The sequence below is a fragment of the Geotrypetes seraphini genome, chromosome 3 (genome assembly GCF_902459505.1).
Source record: "Geotrypetes seraphini chromosome 3, aGeoSer1.1, whole genome shotgun sequence".
Lineage (NCBI taxonomy): Eukaryota > Metazoa > Chordata > Amphibia > Gymnophiona > Dermophiidae > Geotrypetes > Geotrypetes seraphini.
Genome location: NC_047086.1, coordinates 158919460 through 158946066, shown reverse-complemented (window position 1 = coordinate 158946066; position 26607 = coordinate 158919460). Strand labels below are relative to the sequence as shown.

Below are 26607 nucleotides of genomic sequence, written 5' to 3'. Positions count from 1 at the left end.
TCCGTGACTGGAGCCTAGGTCCATGGAACCTAGTGTCACCTAGTGATGTTGAAGCCCGGAGGTGGATGTGTTTAGGGTGGCGTTGGACTTCGGTATAACTAGTCAACACTAGCTGCGATTTTGCAAGGACCCTAGATGACACAAATGTAGGCATGTAGAACCCTGACCTATTGTTCTGGTGCCTTGGGTCCTTGCTAGGTGCCGGTATCCCCAATTCTGAAAGCAGCACTTGGCTGTGATGGACGCATGGCAGGCACCTGTTTTCTAGGCAACTGCTGCAGCAGGTGCCATTTACAAAATCATCTCCCTTGAGTGTTGATGTTCCATTGTCCCTTAGGGCAATTATTTGGAAATATGTGATTTTTTATTTTTTTCTGCTGCTATTCCAAAAGCTACAAAATATCTTTTTGATTGTTTAAAGGAGAATTCATGAAAGGATGTTAAGTGCTAAAAACATCCAAAGGGATTTAATGGGCGTCTTTAGTGGTTAGCGTGCACTAATGCGCATTAGTAGTGGTATAGAAGCTTAAAATAAACGTCCTTTCTTGAATTCCCTCTTTAGTGTCAGTAGCTCTAAAGCAGGGGTGTCCAACCTTTTGGCTTCCCTGGGCTGCATTGGTCGAAAAAAATTTTTCTGGGGCCGCACAAACACTAACACTAGCTGATGAGCAAAAAAAAAGGTTGAGCAGGTCCCAAATTTGCAATCACTAATATAGAAGATGTACGTATCTAATAATAAACCTTCAATAAAGGGACACTGTGGAGAGGAACTCAAAAAAGCAATAATACTTACCCTGACTGAGTGATCCTCCACGTGCACCGCTGACAGTGGGAGCAGCCACAGGTTTCCGCATCCCCATTCTGATGAGCAGGGATGCGCTCCTGGTTCTCCCATTCACTTCTATTACAGATACGGTGAGCCTCTTCAGAGTGGGGATGCTGAATCAGCTGTCAGCAGCGCACGTGGAGGATCGTTTAATCAGGGTAAATATTACTGCTTTTTTGGGCCTCCCATTTGAGCTTAGGCTCCCTCAAAATGAATATCTCCCCTGCTGTAGCTAGTAGGAATCCCCAAGCCTCACCAACTGACAGCTACCTCCTCCCCCTCCAACTTCCCAAGTTCTGCAGCTGACAACAATATTGCAGAGCTGCTGCCTTCCTTCCTCCCTGCCCCCCCTTGGCTTTCATGCATGAAAGCTTGGGCAACTTAAGGATATTGCCATTGGCTACAAAGCTTGGAGATTTTGAGAGCTAGACTGGAGGAAGATGTCTTCAGTTGGAAGGGCTTGGGAATCTCCACTAGTTCAAGTATTTATAAATTGCACTCACGCAGGGAGAAACTTTGGTGCCAATCCACTAATTTTAGGCTCCAGTCTCTCCCCCAAATCAGCCATATATGACTACGCCACTGAATATAAAAATAATTGTGATGGACATATTCCAAAGCTAACATATTCCAGTTAATAAATTCAAAATAAAACAATTTTTTCTACCTTGTTGTCTGGATGTTTTGTTTTTCCATCATCTTGGTCCCAGTTTCTCTTTCTGTTTTTTCTCTATCTTCAACTAATTCTCTTTCCAGTGTCTGCTGTCCATTTTTTCTCCTCTTCTCTCTCATTCCATTTCCTTCTAATGCCTGTCTCCAATGTATTGATTTTTCCCTTTCAGCTTTCTTAACTTTTTATTTTCTGCCTCTGTCCACTCAAATCTTGCCTTCTTTCTCACCCTTCTTCTTTTTAAATGTTCAGCTACCTCTCAATTCTCCATCTTTTTTCAGTCTCTAGCTCTCCCCTTTCCCATCTCACTCCTTTCCCAGCCTCCTATTCCCTTCTATCTACTCCCCGTTACCATATTTCAATCACTGTACTCACTCATCTTGTCATCTCCCTTTTGACCTCATCCACATGGCTCACCACTTTCAGAATCCCCCTCCCTCTCTCCACTAGTCAGGCTATAACTCTCTGTCCCTTTCTTTCCATCCCCTAGCATCATCTTATCCCAGCTCTCTTCCCTCCTGCCCTTCAATGGTTCCATCTCTCCTCTATCTCCATGGTTCAACATTTTGCTCCCTCTCTTTCTGGTTTTCTTCTTCTCTCCCCCTTTTTCTCCAATGAAATGGAGAAAAAAAAAAGAGAGATGCTGCATCTCTCTGCCTTCCATCCACAGGCCTAACATTTCTCCCTCCCTCCCATCCCCAGATCCAACTTCTCTCCCTTTTTCTTTCCAACAGCCCCCCATCTCAATTCTCCCCCTGCCTGCCTGCTTCCCTTCCCCAGGTCCACCATTTCTTTCTTTCTCTTCCCAACAGTTCTTCCTTCAAGTATCTTTTTCCCTCTTACTCCACACCACCCCAGGTCCAACTTCTCTCTCTTCAGACCATTGCCCACCATCTCTCTCTCTGTCCTCTGTTTCTGGTCCCATAAGCTCTCCCCCCACGCCCAATCTGGCACTTCTTTTAATACCCTTCCCCCCCAAAAAAAAAAAGTCCAGGAGGCTTCCTAGGCCCAGCATGTTTTCCCCTTCTCTCTGCACCCATGCATCTCTATCTCACTCCTCTCCCACCACCAAGTCCAATAATTCTCTCTGGAAGAACAATTGTGTAAATCACTGGAAGAACAATTGTGTAAATCTGTCTCCGTCCCTCCTGTGTCTGCCCAACAGTTCTCCTCTTTCTTTATCTCCCCAATTACACCATCTCTTTTCCTCTCTCAGACACCCAATTCTCCCTTTCTATTATCTCTCTCGCTTCTGCATCTCTTTTCCTTACTCCCTCCATTCTTCCATTTTATGATTCATGCTCCCCTCTATCTTTCCCTTCATTCTGTGTCCTAAGTTCATGCCCTTCCCTCCTTCCTTCCATCATTTTTCCTAAGTTGTGCTCCCTCCCTCTCAAGTCCTCTCAAGTCTCATGCCCTTCTCCCGCCCTCCCTTCTGTGCCCCAGGTGTTTACCTTCAGGCTAGCTCCCTTCTCACTGCTAGTCATTTTTTTTTTTTTTGCTGAAAGCCGCAGGCAGCACCTCCCTCTCAAGTCCCATCCTTCTCCCTCCCTCCCTTCTGTGCCACAGGTGTTTACCGTCTTGCCTGCTCCCTCTTCCATCTTGCTGCTTCCACGCGCCTCCTGTGGCTGATCTGGAAGCATTCCCTCTGATGTTGCGACGTCAGAGGAAACACTTCCGGGTCAGCCGCAAGAGGCACATAGGATCTGCTGTCTGCAGCTTTGAGCAAACGCTGCTGCAAGATGGAGGAGGGAGCTGGCAAGATGGTAAACACCCGGGGACGGCAGAGGAAAATACCGTATTGCCTTCGACCGGGGCCGCGGTTTGGACACCCCTGCTCTAAAAGTTATTGTAAATCACTGGAAGAACAATTGTGATGTGCATGCCAGTTTTTGGTGGCATCGGGTCTGCCTGCTTAGGCAGTGTGAGAAAATACTTGAAGACATAGGCCTTATGGTCCCTAAATGGGAAAGCAAGTGGGAGTTATTGGATCGTTATGTGTTAAATGATTCTTGATTTTTTGGAAGTTATATCTGGTTTATTGTATTTGGTTAATATCTTATTTGGTATGGTTTTGTACCTTTGGAAATTATAATGAAATGTTTTTAAACAGTAGAAAATAATTTTTGTAAAATGTGTTTAATAGCAAAATACCCTGCTGCACTCAGTATTGTGGGAGATAGAGTTCTCTGTTTGCAGAGTATACAATATGTGTAGATTAAACACTGAGGTCTTGTGTGCTGTGTGTCTCATAATATTGAGAACCACTTATCTACCAGACCATTTCTAGTGCTTCAAATCAGTAGTTTTCCTCAAACAACCCAAACACCAAGTTCTTTCATATTTTTTTTTTCTGCAATTTTTTTTCCATAACATACCATTTAATCAGATTTCTATTTACAACTAACTGCCTATGAGACTTTGTTAAATGTCAGTTTCTCCTTAATTCCATAGAGGAAAACAATGACATGCTGAATTTACATATGCTGTTTTATGCTGGTCAGCATATGATTATCGTTGCAAAACATCACATTAACAGCACTGTTTTTACAAAGCAGGTGTCCAAGGTTCTCACAGCATAAATAACAACCATAATACATTTATTTGATATCCTTGTGAATCCCACATCTAGTCCTATAAGCTTTTGCGGATCTCATGAGAAAATTGTTCAGTTCATTATAACCTGTCTCTAAGCATGCTTTTTCAAACTGCAGCCTTATCAGACATAAAATACAGCATACGGGTAGATATATTTTACTGCACTATAAATTCTGCAAAACTGCTGAGGTTAATTCTTTTTCCCCCCTCATAATTCTAAGTATTAGCACAAATGTTTTAATTGAACTTGTTATATATTTTTTTAATGAAATCTTTTTTCTGTTGAGGAGAGCCTGATGATCAGTGTTTTCTGTTAAGTCTGGCATGTCTTTCTTTGCTGCAGAAAGAACTCGGATATGTGAAAAATCAATGATATTAAAGATACGCTTTCACAAGAAAGATACAAAAATGTCATATATAATGTAGACAGTGCTGCTTTACTTGGGAGTGAAATTGAGGTTTTTTGCCAGTGAGGTTATCACCCAACCACCTTAATCCACCTTTGTGGCGGTGGGAGGGCTTCTGTCTGAGGCTTTTCCTCCATTTTTTTGAAACACATCCCTTTAAACTAAAGCAGCACTGTCTACATTATATATGACATTTTTGTATCTTTCTTGTGAAAGTGTATCTTTAATGTCTTTCTTTGCTGCCATCTTGGGAGACTTTTTTTTTAAATTGCTTCTTTTATAAGTGGAGAGAATGGCTATGAACCTTTTTTTTAAATTCTTTATTGATTTTCCAAGCTTCAATAGTACAATACACAAATATATAACATATAATAAGTCAATAAAGCACTTTCAACTTACAAATATGCATAACCAACCATTTTCTCCCACTCACCCACCCAATGATGATTCAATAAAACACAGAAACATAAATTTTCCCAATAACCTTACCCTATTCAAATTAATAATATCCTCTCAACCTCCCACCCACCCCAAGTGTAAATACTCAAAGGTCAAAATTAGGACAGAAATAGCACCCCCCCCCTCCCTGGATGTGCACGAAAATAAACAAAAACTGACTCATAATCAAAGACCACTATAGTGAAGTAATATAAGATGTCAATGGGCCCCAAACCAATTTAAATAAATTACTGTGCCCCAAACTGTCGGCATTCATTTTTTCATATCTATAGCTGGAGTACAGATTTGCCTACCAGACAGGGAAATTTAGACGATTGTAATTCTTCCAATTTCGGGTTACCATCTGCATGGCTATCCCGGTCATGATAAGGAAAAGACAGCATTTATATCGATCCATAGGGGGCTTAACAAGTAATAATGTTCCACATATGACGCCTCATACGTCAGTGGAATTGATGATTCCAATATGTTGTTAATCTTACCCCTCTAGTGGCAATCTCACAAGACTGCTGCAAGAGGTCACAGCAGCCATTTTGACAGTAGAACTGACATGAATGAGCAAGAGTGACTGGGGATCACTCTTGTTCTGACTATATTCTTAGATTGCCAAAGATTGTAGATAGGTTTGAGGGGGACACTTACATATTAGGAAGGGGGAAATGTAACTCTTGTTCAGAGAGAAGGGAGAGGGAGACAAACACAACAAAGCATAAATTTTCCTAGTTTATTTTGAACTTTTCTTTGTAAAAGAACCAGTTGCGATCTCTAATGTCCAAGATGGGATATAGTAATCATGTCTTTTTGGAATGCTTAAATGACTAGAACAGAATCCCAGTTCCTTTCTTAGAAACAGGTGGGTGTGGGTTTGAAATAGCTAAAACTAGGTTAGGAATTTTTCAGAAGGAACCAACAGAAATGAGCCAGTAGTCAGATTTTAAATTGATGCATACCCAAATCCATCATTATTTTCTGCCATGTCTGCAGAAAGAATTACACCTGACCCAATAGAAGACAGGATGAATATTGGTGAAAGGAGCTGGTAGTTTGACAGAGCATCCCAAATGAAGAAGGCTGCTTAGGTTGCAGCAGTTACCATCTTTCCCTTTGGCAAAGCCTCACATAAGTATAAGACTGATTTGGGGTCTTCTGTGGTTTCATATAGAACTTCTCCTATATTACAATGCGCTTGTTTGCCTAAAGCAGTAGTTCCCAAACCTGTCCTGGGGGACCCCCAGCCAGTCAGGTTTTCAAGATATCCCTAATGAATATGCATGAGAGAGATTTGCATATCTGTCACTTCCATTATATGCAATATCTCTCATGCATATTCATGAGGGATATCTTGAAAACCTGACTGGCTGGGGGTCCCCCAGGACAGGTTTGGGAACCACTGGCCTAGAGGCTGGTGTGAATTTTGGAGCTACAGCATGGAGATACTACTTATTTCTTTAGCGCTGCTGGACATATGCAGCGCTGTACATTAAACATGTAAACAATTCCTGCTCAGAAGAGCTTACAAACAGGATAAATAAGGGTTAGGGAGTTCTCGCTGAGGAAATGATAAAGTGGGTATCTTACAAGTGAGTGGGAGTTAGGAGTTAAAAGCAGCCTCAAAAAAGTAGGCTTTTAGCCTGAATTTGAATACTGCCAGACATTAGTGATTATAAATAAAGGTGAAGCAGAAGATATAGTAGTTTTAGAATTTAGAATCAAAATTGATATTACCAGAATTTAACTTAAGTACACGTTTACAAGGAAGGCTTAACCAAAATAAACCCTCCATTTGTACTGCCTAAGCTTAAGGAGTTGCTATTTCCTCTTCTGTGTGAAACGAGACATATTGGGAAAAATTCTAATCTTGTTGGCTCCGTGCTATTCTGTAATGCTGGGTGCCCAAATCCCATTATGTGCAACCCAGATGGAGGTGGAGCATAGGCAAGTGGTGTTCCAAAAGTTTGGGTGCAGTGTTAGAATATAACATAATTTAATTCTTCTACAAATACCTAAAAAAAAGTGGTTCATTGCAATTTATAGGTCAAGAAAATGGTTACAATATCCTGAAGTGCACATATAATAGTACAGATTAAAATACAATTAAACAATCTTACAGCATCAGTTAACAATAATATACTTCTTAAACAGAAAGATCTTTAATGCCTGTCTAAGTGATAACATAGGCCAACAACAAAAAATTCATGTTGCCTTGGTTTTTTTTTACCTATTCCTCGAGTTATTTGGGGTGCTGATTCGGAAAATTGCATTAGATAGACCACATCAGCTCTAGTTTCTTAGATAAGGTTGATGAAACAATTTGTAAAGGCTTTGAATAAAGACGATTCGTGCATTGAGTACACAGTGCATTTGTTACCTGGACTTACCATGGAAAAACTGAAGGCAGAAATTTTTGATGGTCCACAGATCAGACAACTTATAAATGACCCACATTTCTTTGCATCAATGAATGAAATGGAGTCATGTGCCTGGTCTTCATTTGTTCTTGTGAAAAACATTCTTGTAAAAAGGCGGCAGACAACTACACACAATATGCTCTTTCATTTCAACAGACTTGGCTGTAACATGAGTGTTAAAGTCCATTATCTGCACAGTCACTTAAATCGCTTTCCAGAGACTCTCGGTGACTTAAGAGAAGAGCAAGGTGAAAGATTTCACCAAGACATAAAAACAATGGAAGCCAGATACCAAGGAAGATGGGATGTACACTTGATGGCAGACTATTGTTGGAATCTTATGCGGGATTGTCCTGGCAGATCCCACTCTCAGAAGTCTTACAAAAGGAACTTCTTGTGTGTTGAATGATTGGAAAGTTTGAATCATAAACTTGTGTTTTTAGTATGAAATAAGTAGATCTTCATGTTGTACACTTTTCTTTTAATTTTTAATATGTTTCCTTCATGTTTAAAAGATATTAATTTAAACACTATATTAAAATAGCCTGATTTTTTTCATAGTAGAGCAGAGTGGAGAGTGCTATGTGACACATGTTCTGTATCTCAAAAACTAGAGCTGATAGGAGAAAACTGGTGCCATTTTTGGAATCAGTAGGTTAAATATACGAGAAACAGGTAAAACATTTGAGGCACTAAAATGAGTGTTGCTCAGTATAATTTATAATAGACTGAATATTAGCTGGTAAACTTATCCAGTTCTTTGCTGCTTGATAAGCAAAAGATGTATCAAAAAGCTTCTTCAATTGTATTCCTCTAGGATTTGGAAAAGACAAAATGGATCCCATATGTAAAGAATATCTGTTATACTGTTGGGTGTAATTGTTTTATGTGTTTAGTTTATATTGGGGCTCTTTTACTAAAGCTTTGCAAATGCCAATGGACATTAGTGTGCACTAAATACTACAAAGTGTGGGATTCAAGCCCAGCTGTGTGGCAGGATTCACACCAGGTTTCAGTTGGTGTAAGTTTGGCACCAAGTTGGGTGTGGGAATCTCTTCTAAGCAATGCTCTATGAAGGGCATGCGCCCTTTATAAATTATCGCTTAGTACTGATTTTTTCTTGCACTGAATTCTGAGCGCTATTTATAGAATTCTCTCTGTTTACAACTGCTTTACCCAAAAATTGTTTGCTAAAAAATGGAACACCCCGCTTCCCCCCACCACACACACACACGCACGCAATTGCACAGGTAAATGATTTTTCACGTATTAACAGAGAAACATCATTTAGCTTTGTGTCATCACACACACTTTTGTCCAACTGTTTAAATGAATCACATTGGCAGAGTTATGATTGGCCATAACTGTTTATTCCATTTTCATCAAAGAGTACCCTTTTGAGAGTGGTAGACTGCAGTTTAGAAATGAGCTATTACTGCAGTAAATATAGTTAATGAATCAAATGCTAAGTTAAGTAGCCATGCTGGGACATTGCCAGCTGTGACAACTGTTTTACTGGAAACATAAGAATGATCTAAAGACAAGAAAATGTCAACACCAGAAAATCCTGCTTCTCAGTTGCAGGTCCAGTTTTGTGGAATGAGATGTCTGGAGTGATATACTTTGTAAAAATGTGTTACAATTTAGGAAGTTACTTAAGACATAGTTCTTTGTTCAAGCTTTTAACTGATTTTAACAATTTATGTTGATATGGGACAGTACAATATGACTGAAGAAGAAAGGAGAGTATGGTCTGAAAGATGGTTTTGGACTTTTGGTGTTCGCCTTTTCTCTACTTTTATCATTTGTTGGTGTAGTAATGTTTTGTTAAGTTTAATGTACATGTTGGCCCGGATTCTGTATAGGATGCCCGGTCTTAGAAGTCTGGAGAGAACACCCCCCGAAAAGGGACCTTTATGTCCTTCCAAAACCCAAGTACAACAACATTCCTTAGGTTAATGAAGTATGATGATTCTGAATCACAAAGCATATTTCTATATTAATTTCACTTTTAAAAAGATTATTCGGAAAACTTTGTATTTTGCAGGTGGCAGATTGTGCCTGGGATGAAACTGTGAAGATCTATACCCCATCATGTCTGACGGCACCCGTGTAGAAGCCACCATCTGCATTAAAAAGAGGAATCGGCCCATTAACAAAGAAGTGAACCCTGATCAACTCTGTTAACAAAGATCTAAATTTTACATTGCCTCTTTCTAATTCAGTTTTAAGCGCTGCATTTAATTTATACTTGTATAGAACTTGTATAGAATGTTCATGGATACCGGTTCTGAATTTGCAGGGAGTTGCAGGGAGTACAACTGGAGTACTAGTAGAAGTTATCCTGTATGACTGTTTTATCTCTTATGATGAACATACCTCCTTTCAAGAATGAAATATTTTGATGTACTTAAAAAAAAAAAAAAAAAGCAAATAAAGAAAACAGACTTTTAATATTATGGAATGGGGGTGCAACTATTCCTGACCTTTCCCTCCATTGTAAATGTAAATGACAGCAGATAAAATACCTGAACTGTCCATCCAGTCTATTCAATAGTCATACTCATTATACATTTATGGTTAAATTGTCATTTCTTTAATATTTCTGGGCACTCCAGCCTATCCTAACCATCTTGTTACTGGAGCTTCTATTAAAGTCTTACTGGGTCAGACCAATGGCCCACCTAGCCTAGTAGCCCATCTTCACAGTAGCCAATCCAGGTCACTAGTACCTGGCAAAAACCCAACTCATCCTAAACCAAATCACCATATATGGGACATAGACCATGCAGGATTGCAGTATATGATCTATCTCATTGCCATGAAAAAAATCATGCAACCTTCTCAAGCTCACAAAACCCATCACACAAACCATAATTTAAATATTGCTTTCATATCTACTGAAGAGTAGCAGCAGTGTAAAATTTCTTGGTTGACAGATTGGGCCCTGGAATTAATAACAGGCATTACTACCCAATAGCTAATAAAGTCTCAAACACTCACAGAAAGCTGTAATTTTAAGAGAGGAAAAATGATTTCATAAACTTGCTCAGAACAAAATGAATGAAGAGTCTGAGAATTATTGGCTCCAGATTTCAATTATTGACTCAAAAAACCTCTCACAGTCATCTTACAAAATGCTGTGCAACATTACATGCAACTATTCTTGATATTCAAACAGTGTTTCAAATGTTGAAATGCACCAGACACTGAAAAATACAAAAGTATTCTATCGCATATCACTTACCTATACATGCATAAGAAACACTGTACTTCCAAACACTTACTGTGACTTAGAAAGATCCAGTATGCGACAGGTTGAATATTCAGACAATGGTACTTAAGCATTAAAAAGACACCACGCATGCACTAATAAATACTTCAACTTTATATCTCAAAAGTGCATGTGCTCACAAAACTATTTTTTGAAAAGGACGTTTCCCGCTAAATATTTAAAGTTGGAAGCACAAAATGGGCCATTTTTGAAAGCGAACCACTAGACCAGTGGTTCCCAACCCTGTCCTGGAGGAACACCAGGCCAATTGGGGTTTCAGGCTAGCCCTAATGAATATGCATGAAGCAAATTTGCATGCCTATCACTTCCATCATATGCAAATCTCTCTCATGCATATTCATTAGGGCTAGCCTGAAAACCCGATTGGCCTGGTGTTCCTCCAGGACAGGGTTGGGAACCACTGGTCTAGTGCACTGCACTAGACGTCAAAAGATATATATATTTTTTTTTTTTGAAAATTGCCTACTTGAGCTTCTAGGCTGACAGGATGTACAACCCTTAGGATGCCTAACTTTATACCTCATTTTCGACCAAAGAAATGTCCAAGTTGTGAATGTCCAAATCCAGACCATGTGGACATGGAAGTGGCCATCATTGTGATGGACTGGCCATGCAGAGATGCCAACAGAGCATTGGTGCACCTTAGAGGGCACTGCTATGAACTTCACATAAAGAATGCCAGAAGTACATCTCACCGTAACCCCCTTATAATTTATGGTGATCCACCCAAAACTCCCCCAAAACCTACTAGACCCACCTGTCTACCACTCCAATAGCCCTCATGTCTGTAGGTGGCACCTATATGACAGAAGAGTAGGATTTTGGTGGGTTTTAGTGAATTCCAGTCATTATCCCAGGACAAGCAGGCAGCCTATTCTCAACATATGGGTGTCAACATCCATGGAGCCCGGATGCGGACAGCTTCGCAAGCAGACTTGCTTGAAGAACTTTTAGAAAGTTTGCGACTGCTGCACCACGCATGTGCGAGTGCCTTCCTGCCCGACGAAGGGCGCGCATCACAGTTTTCCGCGGAGCCGAGAAGACCTATTTCGACGCTCTGCACTAAACTCAGTTCTACTTCGTGCCTTCTCTCACCGCAGCTTTTGTTTTATTTCTTTACAGGGTCGCTGTGTTTTCTTGCGCATTTTCTTAAAAAAAAACCCCAAAAAATCAATTTGATTTTTCTTTTGTGTCACGGTGGGGGTTTGCCTCGTGGCCTCAGTCTGCAGGCTTCGACCTTGCTGAGGCTATTTTCCCGTTTGTCCCGGCTGGTCACAGGCTTCAAGAAGTGTAGCCATTGCCAGCGCGCTATCTCCCTCACTGACCCACATAGGTGGTGTGTTCAGTGTTTGGGACCTGACCATTGTCCGTAGTCATGTGCCTGCTGTGCTACCCTTCAAACTCGAGCCCTCAAACGTCATCGAGTTCAGGTGGAAAAACTGTTTGGCGGTATGGATCCACTTTCCCTGGTCTCGACCTCGAATCCGGTCAAGCTTCTCACAGGGGTCCTGCTTTCTGCCTTGATCTCGACCTTAATCAAACCCTCCTCATTCGGCGGGTCTTCGTCCTTGAGCAAATCTGCTAAGTCTTTTCCTGATGAGACGCTTGCCTCGCTGCCTCCCTCAGGTCAGGTACCAGCAGTGGTTATTAAGCTGCCCAAGAAGCATGTCTCCAAGTCGAAGAGTCATTCTTCCTCCTCTTCCTCGGAGACTATAGCCACACCAAATGTACCAGATCCTCAAGTCTCGGTGTCACATTTGGAGGCTATGATCCAGACCATTTTGGATCGCCAGTTTGGTAATATGCTTGCCAAACATACTCCTACCTCAACTATGCTTTCTGCATTCCAGTCTGAGCACTTAGCAGTATCACAAGGAGTCGAGTCCTTGGCACTGCCTCGAGCTGAATCTACTTGCTCTATACAAGGAGTTGAGTCCTTGGGAGTGCCTTGAGAGGATTCTACACACTATGCAAGGAGTCGAGTCTTTGCGAGTGTCTCGTATGGAGCATAAGCAAGCTACTCAAGGAGTCGAGTCCTTGTCAGTGCCTTGAGATACCTCGACATAAGGAGTTCAAACCCTTTGGGTGTCTCGATCTCAATCTCCAGCCTCCAGCCCTCTTTCCTCGCATAAGGCGTCACCCTTTCAGAGGCATAGGGCGACGACTCCTCGATGTTCCTATCAGCGAGACCTGCCTGGTTCGAGGCACAGTTCTCCACATCAGTCGAGGCATCCATCGAGGCACAGATCCTCTTCTCGAGACAGGCCTCGAGATTCTTCAAGGCCTCCAACTCCGAAGTCGAGGACACCACCTCCAGAGCCTTACACCTGTACGTCATCTCCTGCGAGGGATTCTATCCATTCTCTCAGTGAGTCATCTATACCTGCATATTCAGGTATCAGTACTCCAGAGAAGCTTCACCTTCATTCTCTGCCTTGCAAGGCGCCTCGAGGTCACCTTCTTCCCCTCGAGGTCAACATTCCTTGGAGCAGATATCTTTTTCTTCTTTCCTACGTCAAGAGTAAGGACCTCAATATTACTTTGGACTCTGATTCCAAATACTCTACGAAGTATTTAGAGGAAATGGGTATGTCTCATCCTGTGGAGTCTCTTAAATTGCCCATTAATAGACTTCTTTCTCAAACTTTCAAGCGGAATCATGAAACACCTAATTCCATTCCTGCTGTACCAGGAAAGCTGGAATCTCATTACAGGATGGTCCCCTGCTAGGGCTTCGAGAAATCTCAGTTATCCCATCAGTCCCTTCTTGTGGAGTCTTCTCTGAAAAGGATCAATCCTGCCAAAGTTTATGCCACTGTCCCTCCTGAAAGAGAGGGCAGGACCATGGACAAGTTTGGTCGACGTTTGTATCAAAATTCTCTTTTGGCAACTAGAGTTTTGAATTACAGTTTTGTTTTCATTTCTTATTTCAAGCATTTGCTTGACACACTGCCTGAATATTTCAGATATATTCCTCAACACAGTCTTCCAGGGTTTCAGCATGCTATTACCACTCTGACAACACTGCATGCATCTCTTGAAATCTTCCTTTGATGCATTTGAATTTTCCTCGAGGGTCACTGCCTTCTCAGTGGAAATGTGCCAGCTTGCCTGGCTCCGCACTATGGCCATGGATCCCAATCTTCAAGATAGTCTGGACAACATCCCTTGCCAGGGCAATGAATTGTTTGATGACTCCATCGAGACAGCTACTAAACGTCCTAAGCCTTCTACCTCTAAAGGCTTCCAGCATCTTCCATCTTACCAGAGGCGTTTTCCACAGAGAGCAGCTCCTTATACACGAGCGCCTCCTAAGAAACAACCACAATAACAGCAGCAAAGGCAGCAAAAATCTCAGACTTCTGCTGTGCCTAAGGCCTCTCAACCTTTTTGACCTTCTAATACAGAGCATAACCTCCATTGTTCTGCCTCTGTACTCTCCCCTTCCCACTGGAGGTCGTCTCCATAATTTTTACCACCGCTGGGAGATGATTACATCAGACCTCTGGGTGCTGTCTATTCTCAAGGAAGGATACTCTTCATTTCCTCCAGATCTTCCTCCAAGAGAGTATCCTTCCAGTTCATCACAGACCACCCTTCTTCTTCAGAAAGCTCATGCTCTGCTTCATCTCCATGCCATCGAGGAAGTTCCCTTGGAACAGCAGAGCAGGGGTTTTTACTCCCATTACTTCCTAGTTCCAAAGAAGATGGGCGATCTGCACCCTATCTTGGATCTCAGAGCACTCAACAAATTTATAGTCAAAGAAAAATTTTGCATGCTGTCTCTGGCATCCTTATATTCCCTTCTAGATCAGAATGATTTGTTATGTTCTCTAGATCTCAAAGAGGCTTACACTCACATTCCCATTCATCCAGCCTCTCGACAGTTCCTCAGATTTTGGCCTGGCATCATCTCCAAGAGTTTTCACCAAGTGCTCTAGTTATAGTATCAGCAGCTCTACGGAACCATGGTCTACAGGTGTTCCCATACCTGGACGACTGGCTCATCAAAGATTCAACATCTCAAGGGGTTATTGTAGTGACCCAACAGATTATTTGGTTCCTTCAAAGTTTGGGGTTCAAAATCAACTTTCCCAAGTCCCAGCTACACCCCTCAAACTCTGCAGTTCATCGGAGCTGTCTTGGACACTGTACAACTCAGAGCATTCCTTCCTCAGCAACGTCAGGATGCTCTCATTCACCTTTGTCACAAAGTGTCATCCCTCACTACACTGTCAGCAAAACACATGATGGTTCTCTTAGGTCACATGGCCTCTACAGTTCACATGACTCCTTTTGCCAGACTTCACCTCAGAATTCCTCAGTGGACCCTGGAATCTCAGGCTCAGGCTTTCGACCCACTCTCTCAACACATCAGAGTGACTCCTTCATTAGGACAGTCTATCCACTGGTGAATGCTCTCTTCCAATCTCTCCAGAGGTTTACTGTTTCAAACAACCCCTCATCAGAAGTCCTCACGACAAATTCTTCAACCTATGCTTGGGGGGGCTCATCTCTTTGGTCTCCGTACTCAAGGTCATTGGTCCAGCATGGATCATCATTGTCACATCAGTCTGTTGGAACTCAGAGCGATCTTCAGTGCTCTCAAAGCTTTTCAGCATCATCTTCACGACCAGGTAGTCCTCATTCGGACAGACATCCAAGTCACCATGTACTATGTCAACAAGCTGGGAGGAATAGGATCTCTCCCTCTTTGCCAGGAAGCTCTACAGGTGTGGGATTGGGCAATCCTTCACAACACCTTCCTGAAAGCTGTCTACATTCAAGGAGAGAAAAACTGTCTGGTGGACAAATTGAGTTGTCTTCTACAACCTCACGAATGGACACTCAATTCCTCGCCTGTTCATCACATTTTTTCTCAGTGGGGAACTCCTCAGATAGATCTCTTCGCGCCTCCTTACAATAACAAACTGCCTCAGTTTTGCTCCAGGATATACTCCCCTCACCGACTGGAGGCAGATACTTTTCTCCTGGAATGGACGAATCAATTTCTCTATGCGTTCCCTCCATTCCTTCTCATACTCAAGACACTTGTCAAACTCAAACAGAAACATGCCACCATGATTCTGATAGCTCCTCGGTGGCCCAGGCAACCTTGGTTCTCTCTTCTACTTCAACTCAGCAGCAGGGAACCACTACTTCTACCAGTTTTTCCCTCTCTGCTTACACAGTCAGGGGTCTCTACTTCATCCCAACCTGCAGTCTCTACACCTGACAGCTTGGTACCTCTCAACCTAACTGCCACTCTACAGTTTTCTCAATCTGTACAGGACATTTTAGAGGCTTCCAGGAAGTCTACCACTAGACAATGCTACAATAAGAATGGACTAGATCAGTGGTTCTTAACCTTGTTGGAGGTACTGAACCCCACCAGTTTCATATGCGTGTTCACCGAACCCTTCTTTATTGGAAAAATAAAATATGATTTTTACAAATTCAAAACATAGGTATACAGTGAGGGGAAAAATAATATCAATTTTGAAAACAAAAAAGTTCTCCTATATTTCGAATAATAATAACATAATAATGAAATTTACTACAAATCAGTGTGACTTCTGCAGTTGCCTCTCAGAGACCAGTTCAGAAATGTGTGGCTTTACCTTGGCAAGTGCCACTCTCATGTCATTTTCACAACAAAGTCTGTTCCTTTTCTTCGTTTTTATGTCCAGCATCCTCGAAAAGGATTGCTCGCAAAGATATGTTGTAACAAACGGTATGAAAATTTCCAGAGCTTTCTTAGCAATAACAGGGTACATTACCAATTGTTGACACCAAAACGTTGAGAGCGTTGTTGTTCTGAAGAGTTGCTGTTGAACCTGGCTCTGCTGAATTTCAATGATTTCATCGAGGTATTCATCATTGACATCTGTTGTCTCAACACTAAACGTGAACGGCTGTCTCACCCATGCTGGATATGACTCTCTTGTAGGGAAGTATCCGTCGAGAGACTTTGAAAGCTCATCTAAATGCATGGCAATAGTTTGCTTCAGTTCCGCAGGTATAGAAATGTCTCCGATTCTAGATACATCTTCGATCTTACTTACACAGTTGTCTAGCAGGGGAAAGTTTGCGAAGTTATCGTTTTCTGTTCGTCGTTTCCATAATGGTAGCTTTTTTTGAAAAGCTTTCAGGTTTTCTTCCGCTTCGATGATGTTGACTACACCACCCTGCATCTGCTTATTGAGATGATTGAGAGCTGCAAAGATATCAGCCATGTACGCTAAAATGAGAATGAACTCAGAATTTTTGAAGCAATCTGCATGACAATGTTGCTGCTCTTGCAAAAACAGAGCTAATTCCACACGCATGGCAAAAACACGATTCAGCACCTGTCCCCGGGATAACCACCGAACGTTAGAATGGTACAGAAATACCTCGAATTCAGATCCCATTTCTTTACACAGATCCTTGAAGATGCGGTGCTTCAGAGCATTATTTTGCACATAGTTCACGCATTCCACAACAATTTTTAAAACTTCTGCCAGTTTTGGAGGCAAGGTTTTTGTTGCCAACGCATGCCTGTGCAGAATGCAATGCGTAACAATGATGTGTGGTGCATCGGCATTCACTAGCGCACCAAAACCAGACTTTCTTCCGAGCATGGCTGGAGCTCCGTCCGAACAAACTGCAGAAACCATATCCCACGAAAGATTATTGTCTTTGAAGAAGTCATCCACAAGTTTCTTCACATCAGTTGCCTTAGTTGTTGTTGTAAGAGGCTTACAAAATAAAAAATCTTCCTTTATCACGTTGTCTTTCACATAGCGCACGAATACTGCAAGCTGGCTTAGATTGGAAACGTCTGTGGTCTTGTCGAGTTGAAGGCTGAATTTTGCCGGGCTTGAAATCAGATCTGCAACTACTTGAGCCAAGATGTCTTTGCTCATGTCCTCTATTCTGTTGCTGATGATGTCATTTGAAAGAGGAATTTCAGATAACTGATCTTCATCCGCTTTTCCCAGCATGATATTCGCTATCTTCAACACATCTGGTTTTATGAGTGTTTCACCAATGGTGTGTGGTTTGCCCTGCTTTGCGACTTCGTACGATGCTGTGAGGATTGGTTTGTTGATGGGTACAAAGCCGAGAACAGGCAGAGTAGCCTTTTCATCGAATCTTGCTCTCTTCACCTTGAATTCAGCGAGCGTTGTGTTCTTGTATTTTCCATCTCCATGCAGCTTAAGGAAGTGTTCCCTTAGTTTTGCCGGAGCTAGACTAGAATTACTCAACTTGGCATTGCAAATCATGCAATTAGGACGCTGACTCCCATCATGTTCCGTTATACATGTGAATCCATATTGTACATATTCGTCCGACCACTTTCGTATTTTGCTCGACATAGTTAGTAAGGGATTAAAATATTAAGATAGGAAGACCTGGATAGGTTCCTGGAAGACAAAGGGATTGAGGGGTACAGATAAGAGCAGTGGAAGGTTTAGAGATAACTGTAGAGGTAGGCAATAAAATTAGTCAGGGACCGCTGACCAGGCAATATGCCTGATGGGCCGCCGCGTGAGCGGACCGCTGGGCTGGATGGACCTCTGGTCTGCCCCGGCGGAGGCGACTACTTATGTACTTATGTACTTATGTACTTATCACACGACGTACCATCACAACAGTTACAATTCGACTACTGTGCACATCAAATCCCCTGCAGCACAGTTAGGCCAAGCGATGTTGCGTGATCACCTGCAGCCAATTATGGACAAGCGGGGCATATCATCACGAATCATAAGCGCTTCGGTCACGTTCAATCATCTATCAGTTAAATCACAAATTTTGATCAGGAATTGATTGATGTATATAAGGCGTTAGTTACAGATTGATAAATCAAGAAACCGAGTACACGATCAGTCTTGATCAAAATCACTGAATAACTGATAGATGATTGAACGTGACCGAAGCGCTATATGAGTCGGAGGTGTGTTTTGACCTCCGCCGAACCCGCGAGACTGACTCACCGAACCCCTGGGGTTCGGTCAAACCCAGGTTAAGAACCACTGGACTAGATTTTCTACTTGGTGCACCATTCATCACAAGGAGCCTCAATCTACCTCCTTGTCTTCAGTTTTGGATTACCTGTTCCATTTGTCTCAATCAGGACTCAAATCCACATCCATTCGAGTCCATCTCAGTGCGACTGCTGCTTTTCATTAACCTGTCGAACCTTTCTGCTCATCCTGTGGTTTCCAGATTTATGAAAGGTCTTTTCAATGTCAAACTAATTCTCAAACCTCCTTCAGTGGTTTGGGATCTCTATGTTGTTCTTGCTCAATTGATGAAGCCTCCTTTCAAACCAATGGCTTTGGCTCACCTTAAATATCTCACTTAGAAAGTGGTTTTTCTCATTGCTTTCAGGTCTGCTCGCAGTGTCAGCAAGCTACAAGCTTTAGTTGCAGACCCACCTTTCACAGTATTCCATCATGACAAGATGGTCCTCCATACTCATCCTAAATTCTTACCTAAAGTGGTTTCAGAATTTCATCTCAATCAATCCATTGTACTTCCAGAGTTTTTTCCAAAGCCTCATTCTCATCCTGGAGAAACAGCTCTTCATACTCTGGACTGTAAGCGTGCACCTAAACTTTTTGTCTCCTTTGATCCAAACAAGTTGGGACATCCGATTTCTAAGCGCATCATCTCCAACTGGTTAGCTGCTTGTATCTCTTTCTGCTATGCGCAGGCTGGACTGCATCTACAGAATCGAGTCACAGCCCATAAAATCAGAGCCATGGCAGCATCAGTAGCTTTCCTTAGATCTACTCCTATTGGGGAAATCTGTAAAGCTGCCACTTGGTCTTTGGTTCATACATTCATCTCTCATTATTGTCTGGATGCTTTTTCCAGATGGGATGGCCATTTCAGTCAGGCAGTGTTACAAAATTTATTCTCCTGAATTGCCAACACTCCCACCATCCCATTCTGGTTAGCTTGGAGGTCACCCATATGTTGAGAATAGGCTGCCTGCTTGTCCTGGGATAAAGCACAGTTACTTACCGTAACAGGTGTTATCCAGGGACAGCAGGCAGCTATTGTCACAACCCACCCACCTCCCCTGGTTGGCTTCTCTGCTAGCTATCTGAACTGAGGAGATGCGCGCCCTGCGTCGGGCGGGAAGGCACATACACATGAATGGTGCGGCAGTCGCAAACTTTCTAAAAGTTCTTCAAGCAAGTCTGCAAAGCTGTTAGCATCTGGGCTTCGTGGATGACATCACCCATATGTTGAGAATAGCTGCCTGCTGTTCCTGGATAACACCCGATACGGTAAGTAACTGCTTTCTGGCTTTTCTTCAGGCAGAGCTGGACAAAGGCCTGTCTGTGGCTTCCCTTAAGGTGCAGTTGGCCGATCTCTCTTGCTTTCTGAAACAAGATAGCAATTCTTTGCTGATGGCTCATCCCGATGTGACCAGATTCTTCCGGGGAGTTCCCCGATTGATGTCTCCTCTACGGTGTCCCTTTCCGACCTGGAACATTAACATTGTTCTGAAGAGTCTCGCTAAGGCTCCATATGCTTCCCTTTTGGACCTCACAGTTAAGACTGTGTTTCTAGTGGCGATTGTTTTGGCATGACAAATCTCAGAGCTGCAGGCGCCTTCCTGCAGAGAACCTTTCCTCAGAATCACGGATGAAAGGCTCACTCTCCATGCTATGCACTTTTTCTTCCAAAGGTGGTATCGGATTTCCATGTAAACCATGAGGTTTATCTGCCTGCTTTTCAATCCATGGGGTCTGACAAACAGGATGGAATTCTGATAAAGCTGGACGTCCACAGGGCTTTGCTCCAATACTTGGAAAGGACAAATGACTTTTGCCTTTCTGACCATCTATTCATGCTTTACCAGGCTCACCCAGCTGGGCAAGCCGGCGTCTAAGGCCTCTATTGCTCAATGGATTCCCATGGCCATCTCTTTGATGTATGTTGCCTTCGGTAAACATCTGCCAGTCTCTCTTAAGATGCACTCAACCAGGAGTGTTGCCTCTTCCTGGGTGGAGTCTCGGGCAGAGATTTGTCAAGCAGCTATTTGGTATACTCTGCTTACTTTTTTCAGATTTTATAGTGTGGATGTGGTGGCTCTTGAGGATGCCGCTTATGGCTCTTCTGTCCTTCCCTTGATGTCAGCCACTGTTTTGGTACATCACTATACATACGGAATCCAGAGTAGATGTAACAGAATGAAAGATTAGATTCTTACTTGGATAATTTTTCTCTGTTAATCTACTACAGATTCCATATGGCCTGTCCTCTGTCTATTTTGTATTACCTTCTTTTTTTGCCTTGGATCTTGTCTTCCAGACCTGAAGCTTTTCTCTTGTCAGCCAGACAGCTTAAGTGCCAAGAAATCCGGTATGAGTAAGTATATTCCTTAGCCTCTGGCTACCTTAATGTTAGTGTCAGTTGCACACAGTAGGTTGTTTATAGTTGTTTTTCTGATCGTTATGTTCTAATTCTTGTTTTCTAAGTTACAGAGCAGAACAGAATTATTTATTGTATGCAGGGAGAAACCCTATTCCCCCTCCTTCTTTGTCTTCTGTTCCAGTGCAGGTCGATTGCTTTGAGACTTAACTGGAGGGTGCATTAGACTCTGCCTCTGTATGGCAGGTGCTCAAAGCTATAAGTATTCTCACTTCTGCAAGTTCAGTTCACAGGAAGGGATTGATCTCCACACATACAGAATCCCTAGTAGATTAATAGAAAGAAGATTATCCAGGTAAGAACCTAATCTTTCATTCAGTTTCGGTTATATCAGTGAAACTGATGCAAAATCTTTGTGCCTGGTCTAATTTTTGGCCATGGTTTTGGTTTCAGCCCTGCTCATTTACTAGCTCATAACTTCCAGAGTCCACTTCAAATGCATCTGCCTAACTTTCAAGATCCTTCACGGCATCCTTCCTCCCTTTATTCCACATTTTTGGAACTCCTTAAATCTTAATACCACCAGACCTACCTAAAGGTTGAAACTGTCCTTCCCCTCATTAAAAGGCATTTCTCATCCAGGAAAGCTAGGGACTTCCCGCCCCTTCAGATTCACCGAGCTCTGGAACAACTTTGCCTCCCCTCTTCGGAACCTGAGCTCTCTCCAACTATTCCGTAAACATCTGAAAACCTGGCTATTCTCAAAAATGTAACACTCCCTCCTTCTTTGATATCCTAGTCTTCTAAACATTCTTCTTTCCTCTGATCTTCATCCTTTCCTTGGAGTTCCTTTATCATCCCAATTCCTGTAAACCGTGCCAAGCTCTACGCCTGTGGAGATGGTGCGGTATACAAACCTAAGGTTTAGTTTAGTTTAGGGGGAACAGGAGGTGAACTATGAATAATATCGGAAAGGTAAAAAGTGAATTTTAATCTATGAAAGAAATGGGGAAGAGGAGAGGAAGAGTCCTTGCTTCTCTTAGTTATGACTTTAGCGTGCTAGAATATGGATTCCTGTTGAACTTATTGATATACAACAGCCTTTCCACAACTGGAAAAGATTCTTTTTAGAGGTGACAACTACTGAAATCAATGAAAAAAATTTAAAAAAAGGAAAGCAGATAAATTAGTGCTGTATATAACATAGTGCAGCAACCATAAAATGGGAAAATAAAATCTGTCATAGATTGATGATCACCTTTACAATGAACTTCTAAAAGAAATACATTCATGTGGATTGAAGTTTTAAGCATAAATATTGGCATAATTCATAGTACAGTTTCCCCAATAAAAGAGAATTGAAAATATTTGTATGTTTGTTAATGATGTCTAACAAAGGTCACAGAGTGAAGGTAAGGATTTAAACTCAGAATTTCCAGCACTGCCATGGCTCACACTTCACTGCTCTAAACCACAGATCATACTTAAAAAAAAAAAAATTAAATAAAGATTTTTGCCCTTTCTAATGATCCATACCCTGCAGCTCTTACTGGCTTCTTACACACACTTATTTTTAATTTCCTTTGTGCTACAGCCAAATCCTTTTTCTGGTTTTGATATTTCCACATTAATCTGTTTATTCCTAGTCAATAACTACAAGATAATTGCTTCCCTTTAATACAGTTTCACTATTTTCCAAAATGGCATCAGATTAAAAATGTTCTGTATTTGGCAGTTAAAAAAAAATGCTACTTTGAGATCTGGCTTGCCCAATAAAATTCTTTTCTAAGTCCTGTTGCTTGGCACAGTGACAACCATCACACAGCATGAACAGTGGCTCGTGGACTGTAGAGGGCGATAGCTGTGGTACGTTAATGGAATGGACAGTTCAGGAAATGATCGTGCAGTATTTTGTGGAGTTTTTCTACAAAAACGCCTGCTTTTCGTATGGTTCTGGGTAACTAGTTAGATACAAGCATATGTGTTAGTTAAGGCCATGCCCAATAGAAGCGTACGGAAAGTTGATGAATAAAAATCTGAATATGAATGTAGCCAAGGCCAAAAAAACACACTATAGATTAATATTAAGGAAAAGCATAATAATATTATTTTTATGTACTTCGCTATTAAGCCAGATCATAGAGGAAATCAGGATATACATGATACATAGAAAGATATTAAGAACTCCATCTTGAGGTAGTGACTCCATTTCGTGTTAGTGACTTTCTCTCTGTCTTTTGTTCAGGTTTTTCCTGCCTTGAGCTTCATGGGCAAATTGATAACAGATGTGCTTAGGCCGGTTAGGAAGAGCATATTAGACTCCATATTCCAAAATGGAGTATAACATGTATTAAGTATGAATGTAATATATTGTTTTGTGTGTGAATGGGGCCACGAATGAATGATGTATGAAAGATATGTGAAAGTATGTATATATGTACTTAATTTCCAATATTTTATATAGTGTAAACATGAAGAAACTCTAAGGAGAAATCCTGAGGCAACATCTGGAAATAGTTAGAATCAGAAACACTGTACCAGTCTTCAGCATAGGAAGGGGTCTGGGTCTTCTGAGTCTGTGTGTCAGTGAAACTTGAAACTGTCAGTTTTCCAAAGCAAGTGTGTCGTCGACACAGACATGGGGGTTTGATTTTACCTTTTTGAGAATGACAAAAAGAGTATTGGATATGTTATAATAATGGGTTTAAGCATATTCAGAAATGAATGTAACAAAAATATGATTTCTGAAACTTTTATTTCATGTTGAAAGGAAGTTCTTTGTTCAAATCTAAGGACAGCCTCTGTTAATGGATTGGTTGACAAGTGTGATGTCATACTGGCTTGTGAAAAATATAAAAGGAACGGACCAGTATAGACTGAGAGAGACCTTCAGGAGAGGTACAAATTTCATGCCTGATGGGACTCCAACACATATATGATTTCTGAAACATGTAAGATTAACATTAATAAATAATTATAATATTGAACTGGTAATATATGTGTGATTGATATTACTTCTAAGCACCTCTTGGCGCATAGCGCAGCACATACACGTGAATCGCTACTCAAGCAGTGCCACCTGTGTGCATAAGCACTGGGTTTTGCAGATAATTTTTTTTAATCTTTATTAAATTTTCAAACTACAATTATGCATGCAAATAATTCATGTACATATAATATTACAAGCACAATAAACTTACAGATATTAATAAGCAATTATTTTCCCCATCCTCCCACCTAGTAATCAAGAAAATACCCACAAGAAACTACCTAAAAAAAATCCCCAAATCAATTCCAATGCAAACCTCTCCCCCCACCCTGGATGTGTATGTTTAAAGGTCAGTAAAATAAAGTTAGTTATTCCTTACAAAATTTAGCCAATGGCTCCCAAACATCCAGAAATTTCCTGTAAGTTCCCTGCTGTATAGCCATCAAACATTCCATTTTAAAATAACAAAGAGATTCCCACCAGAAAGTATAATTTAACCTATCCCAGTTCTTCCAATTCTTCAATATAAGTTGTATGGCAAATCCTGTCATTATAAAGAAGTTTGTTATTCCTAGCAGATATTTGGCTTTTAGCTCTCATTAACATACCAAATAGGATGGTATTGTACGTCAATGCCACTGGATTTTCCAATATTTTGTTCACCTGATCCCATATGGATCTCCAAAATTTAAGTATCAAGGGACAGTAAATGGTCTAATGCAGGGATCTCAAAGTCCCTCCTTGAGGCCGCAATCCAGTCGGGTTTTCAGAATTTCCCCAATGAATATGCATTGAAAGCAGTGCATGCACATAGATCTCATGCATATTGATTGAGGAAATCCTGAAAACCCGACTGGATTGCGGCCCTCAAGGAGGGACTTTGAGACCCCTGGTCTTCAAGATGACAGTGCCAGCATCTATTAGACTTTGAACTATCTAATTTCTGTAACCGAACTGGGGTCCAATACATTCTATGTAATGAGAAAAACCATGTTTGTCTCATAGATGCAGACACCGTACATCTCAACCTCCAAGTCCAGATTCATGTCCATTGAGACACAGTAATCTGATGCTTTATCTCAATGCTCCAAATGTCACGAAGACCAGCCTTTGGTTTCTTTTTCAAAAATCCAGATATTAATTTATACCACTGAGTGAGAATTACCACTGCAGAGAATTGCCATCTGTGGCCCCTGGCCCAAGGACTGCCAAGATTATGACTGGGATAGATAAAGAAGTATTTGGAGAAAAATTAAACTCCCATTGTTACAGTTAGGTTTATTTGATATACTGTAATTAATTAACAGAACAAGTTAAAACCATGTGGTGTACAGTTAAAACAAAAGCCTCAGGGGAAAATAAAAATAAAAAGCACTAAAAACTGACATAACGAATATACCATAAATAGGAAAACATACAGAACACAGTTGACCAGGGAAGGAAACGAGGTAAAAAGTAAAAATATAAAATAACCATGTTATTCAAAAATAAAAGTGACTTAAAATTCTTAATAGATGTTTCCAGCCTTAAGTCTGTGATCATTGTAGCCCTATTAGGAGCTGATTCTGATTCAGCTAAAAGCTAAAAAGCATAGAAGGTCATAAAGCAAAAGAAACATAAATCATATGATAACTTTTTTAAAATCAAATCATTGTGATTTTGCCAGACTGTTTCATAGAAATGATGTATCAGTCTTCAAATTCAGTGATCTTCACAACACACCTGATGAACTCACAGAGTTGGGCTAACAGAAGTAAAAAAAAAAAAAAAAGAAATTGAAAAAAGATTTATTATTTAAAAAACAATCTACTTTTTCTTGTGTAATACTGGTAACACCCTACAGGCTATGTGCGGGGAGGATGATTTTCAAAGTCATTTCCAGCTCCTGTGGCAGCCTGCAGGAAGCTAGGGGCAATGCCTCCAAATATTTCCTTCCTTTCAGCCTTCTTATTGTATCTGAAAAAAGGGAAGACATTTTGTATTTAGCTCATACCTTAACAAAAATGGCTGCCTGGTGGCTTGGAAGGATTCAACAAAATTTCAGCCTTGCATTGATCTGGTGCACAGTCCAATTTCTCCCAACCCTTGTTATCATGAAATGATTAACTTAACTCCATTCCCTCTACTTCCATATCACAAGTAAGATCCTCATCAGCCATCTCACTATCTTGCTCAAACACAGAATCACCCTTTTCATTAGCCTCTACCTCACCAACCTCCACCTGGGCTTGCCAGGAGGTGGACTGTGGCACTCTGTGCTTGCAATCGGTTGCTTTCAGCTTGCTGATTGGGTCTGGAGTTGATGTTGCCTTTGATGCTGGACCTGGCTTTGTCTCCCCTCCTCTTGGAAAGCTAATCTTTTTCCTTTCATTACAGGGAGCTGATTAGTCCTCCCTGCAGGTGTATTAGGGTAACCTGCTCTCGGAGTACTTTTCACCTGGCCTAAACCAGTTGGAGCCTGCTTGGGTGTGGCCAGTATTCCATCCCTGCTCTTTCCTTTCTCTGGCCCTATTCCTACTGGGAGATGTAGTCTTTCGTTCTGTTTTCCCACAACTGGCTTAGAGAAAGCTAAACCAGG

The 26607-nt window shown here is 41.4% G+C and overlaps 1 protein-coding gene across 1 annotated transcript in view; it reads left to right on the top strand.

The window, feature by feature from the left end:
• PEX7 (peroxisomal biogenesis factor 7) overlaps positions 1 to 9825 on the top strand; it is a 244241-nt gene extending 234416 nt beyond the window's left edge. The window contains exon 10 of the mRNA XM_033939454.1: positions 9416 to 9825. Coding sequence (XP_033795345.1) covers positions 9416 to 9484 — 69 coding nt within the window. The 3' untranslated portion in view covers positions 9485 to 9825. The remainder of the gene's footprint in view (positions 1 to 9415) is intronic.
• Positions 9826 to 26607: the final 16782 nt, after the last annotated feature.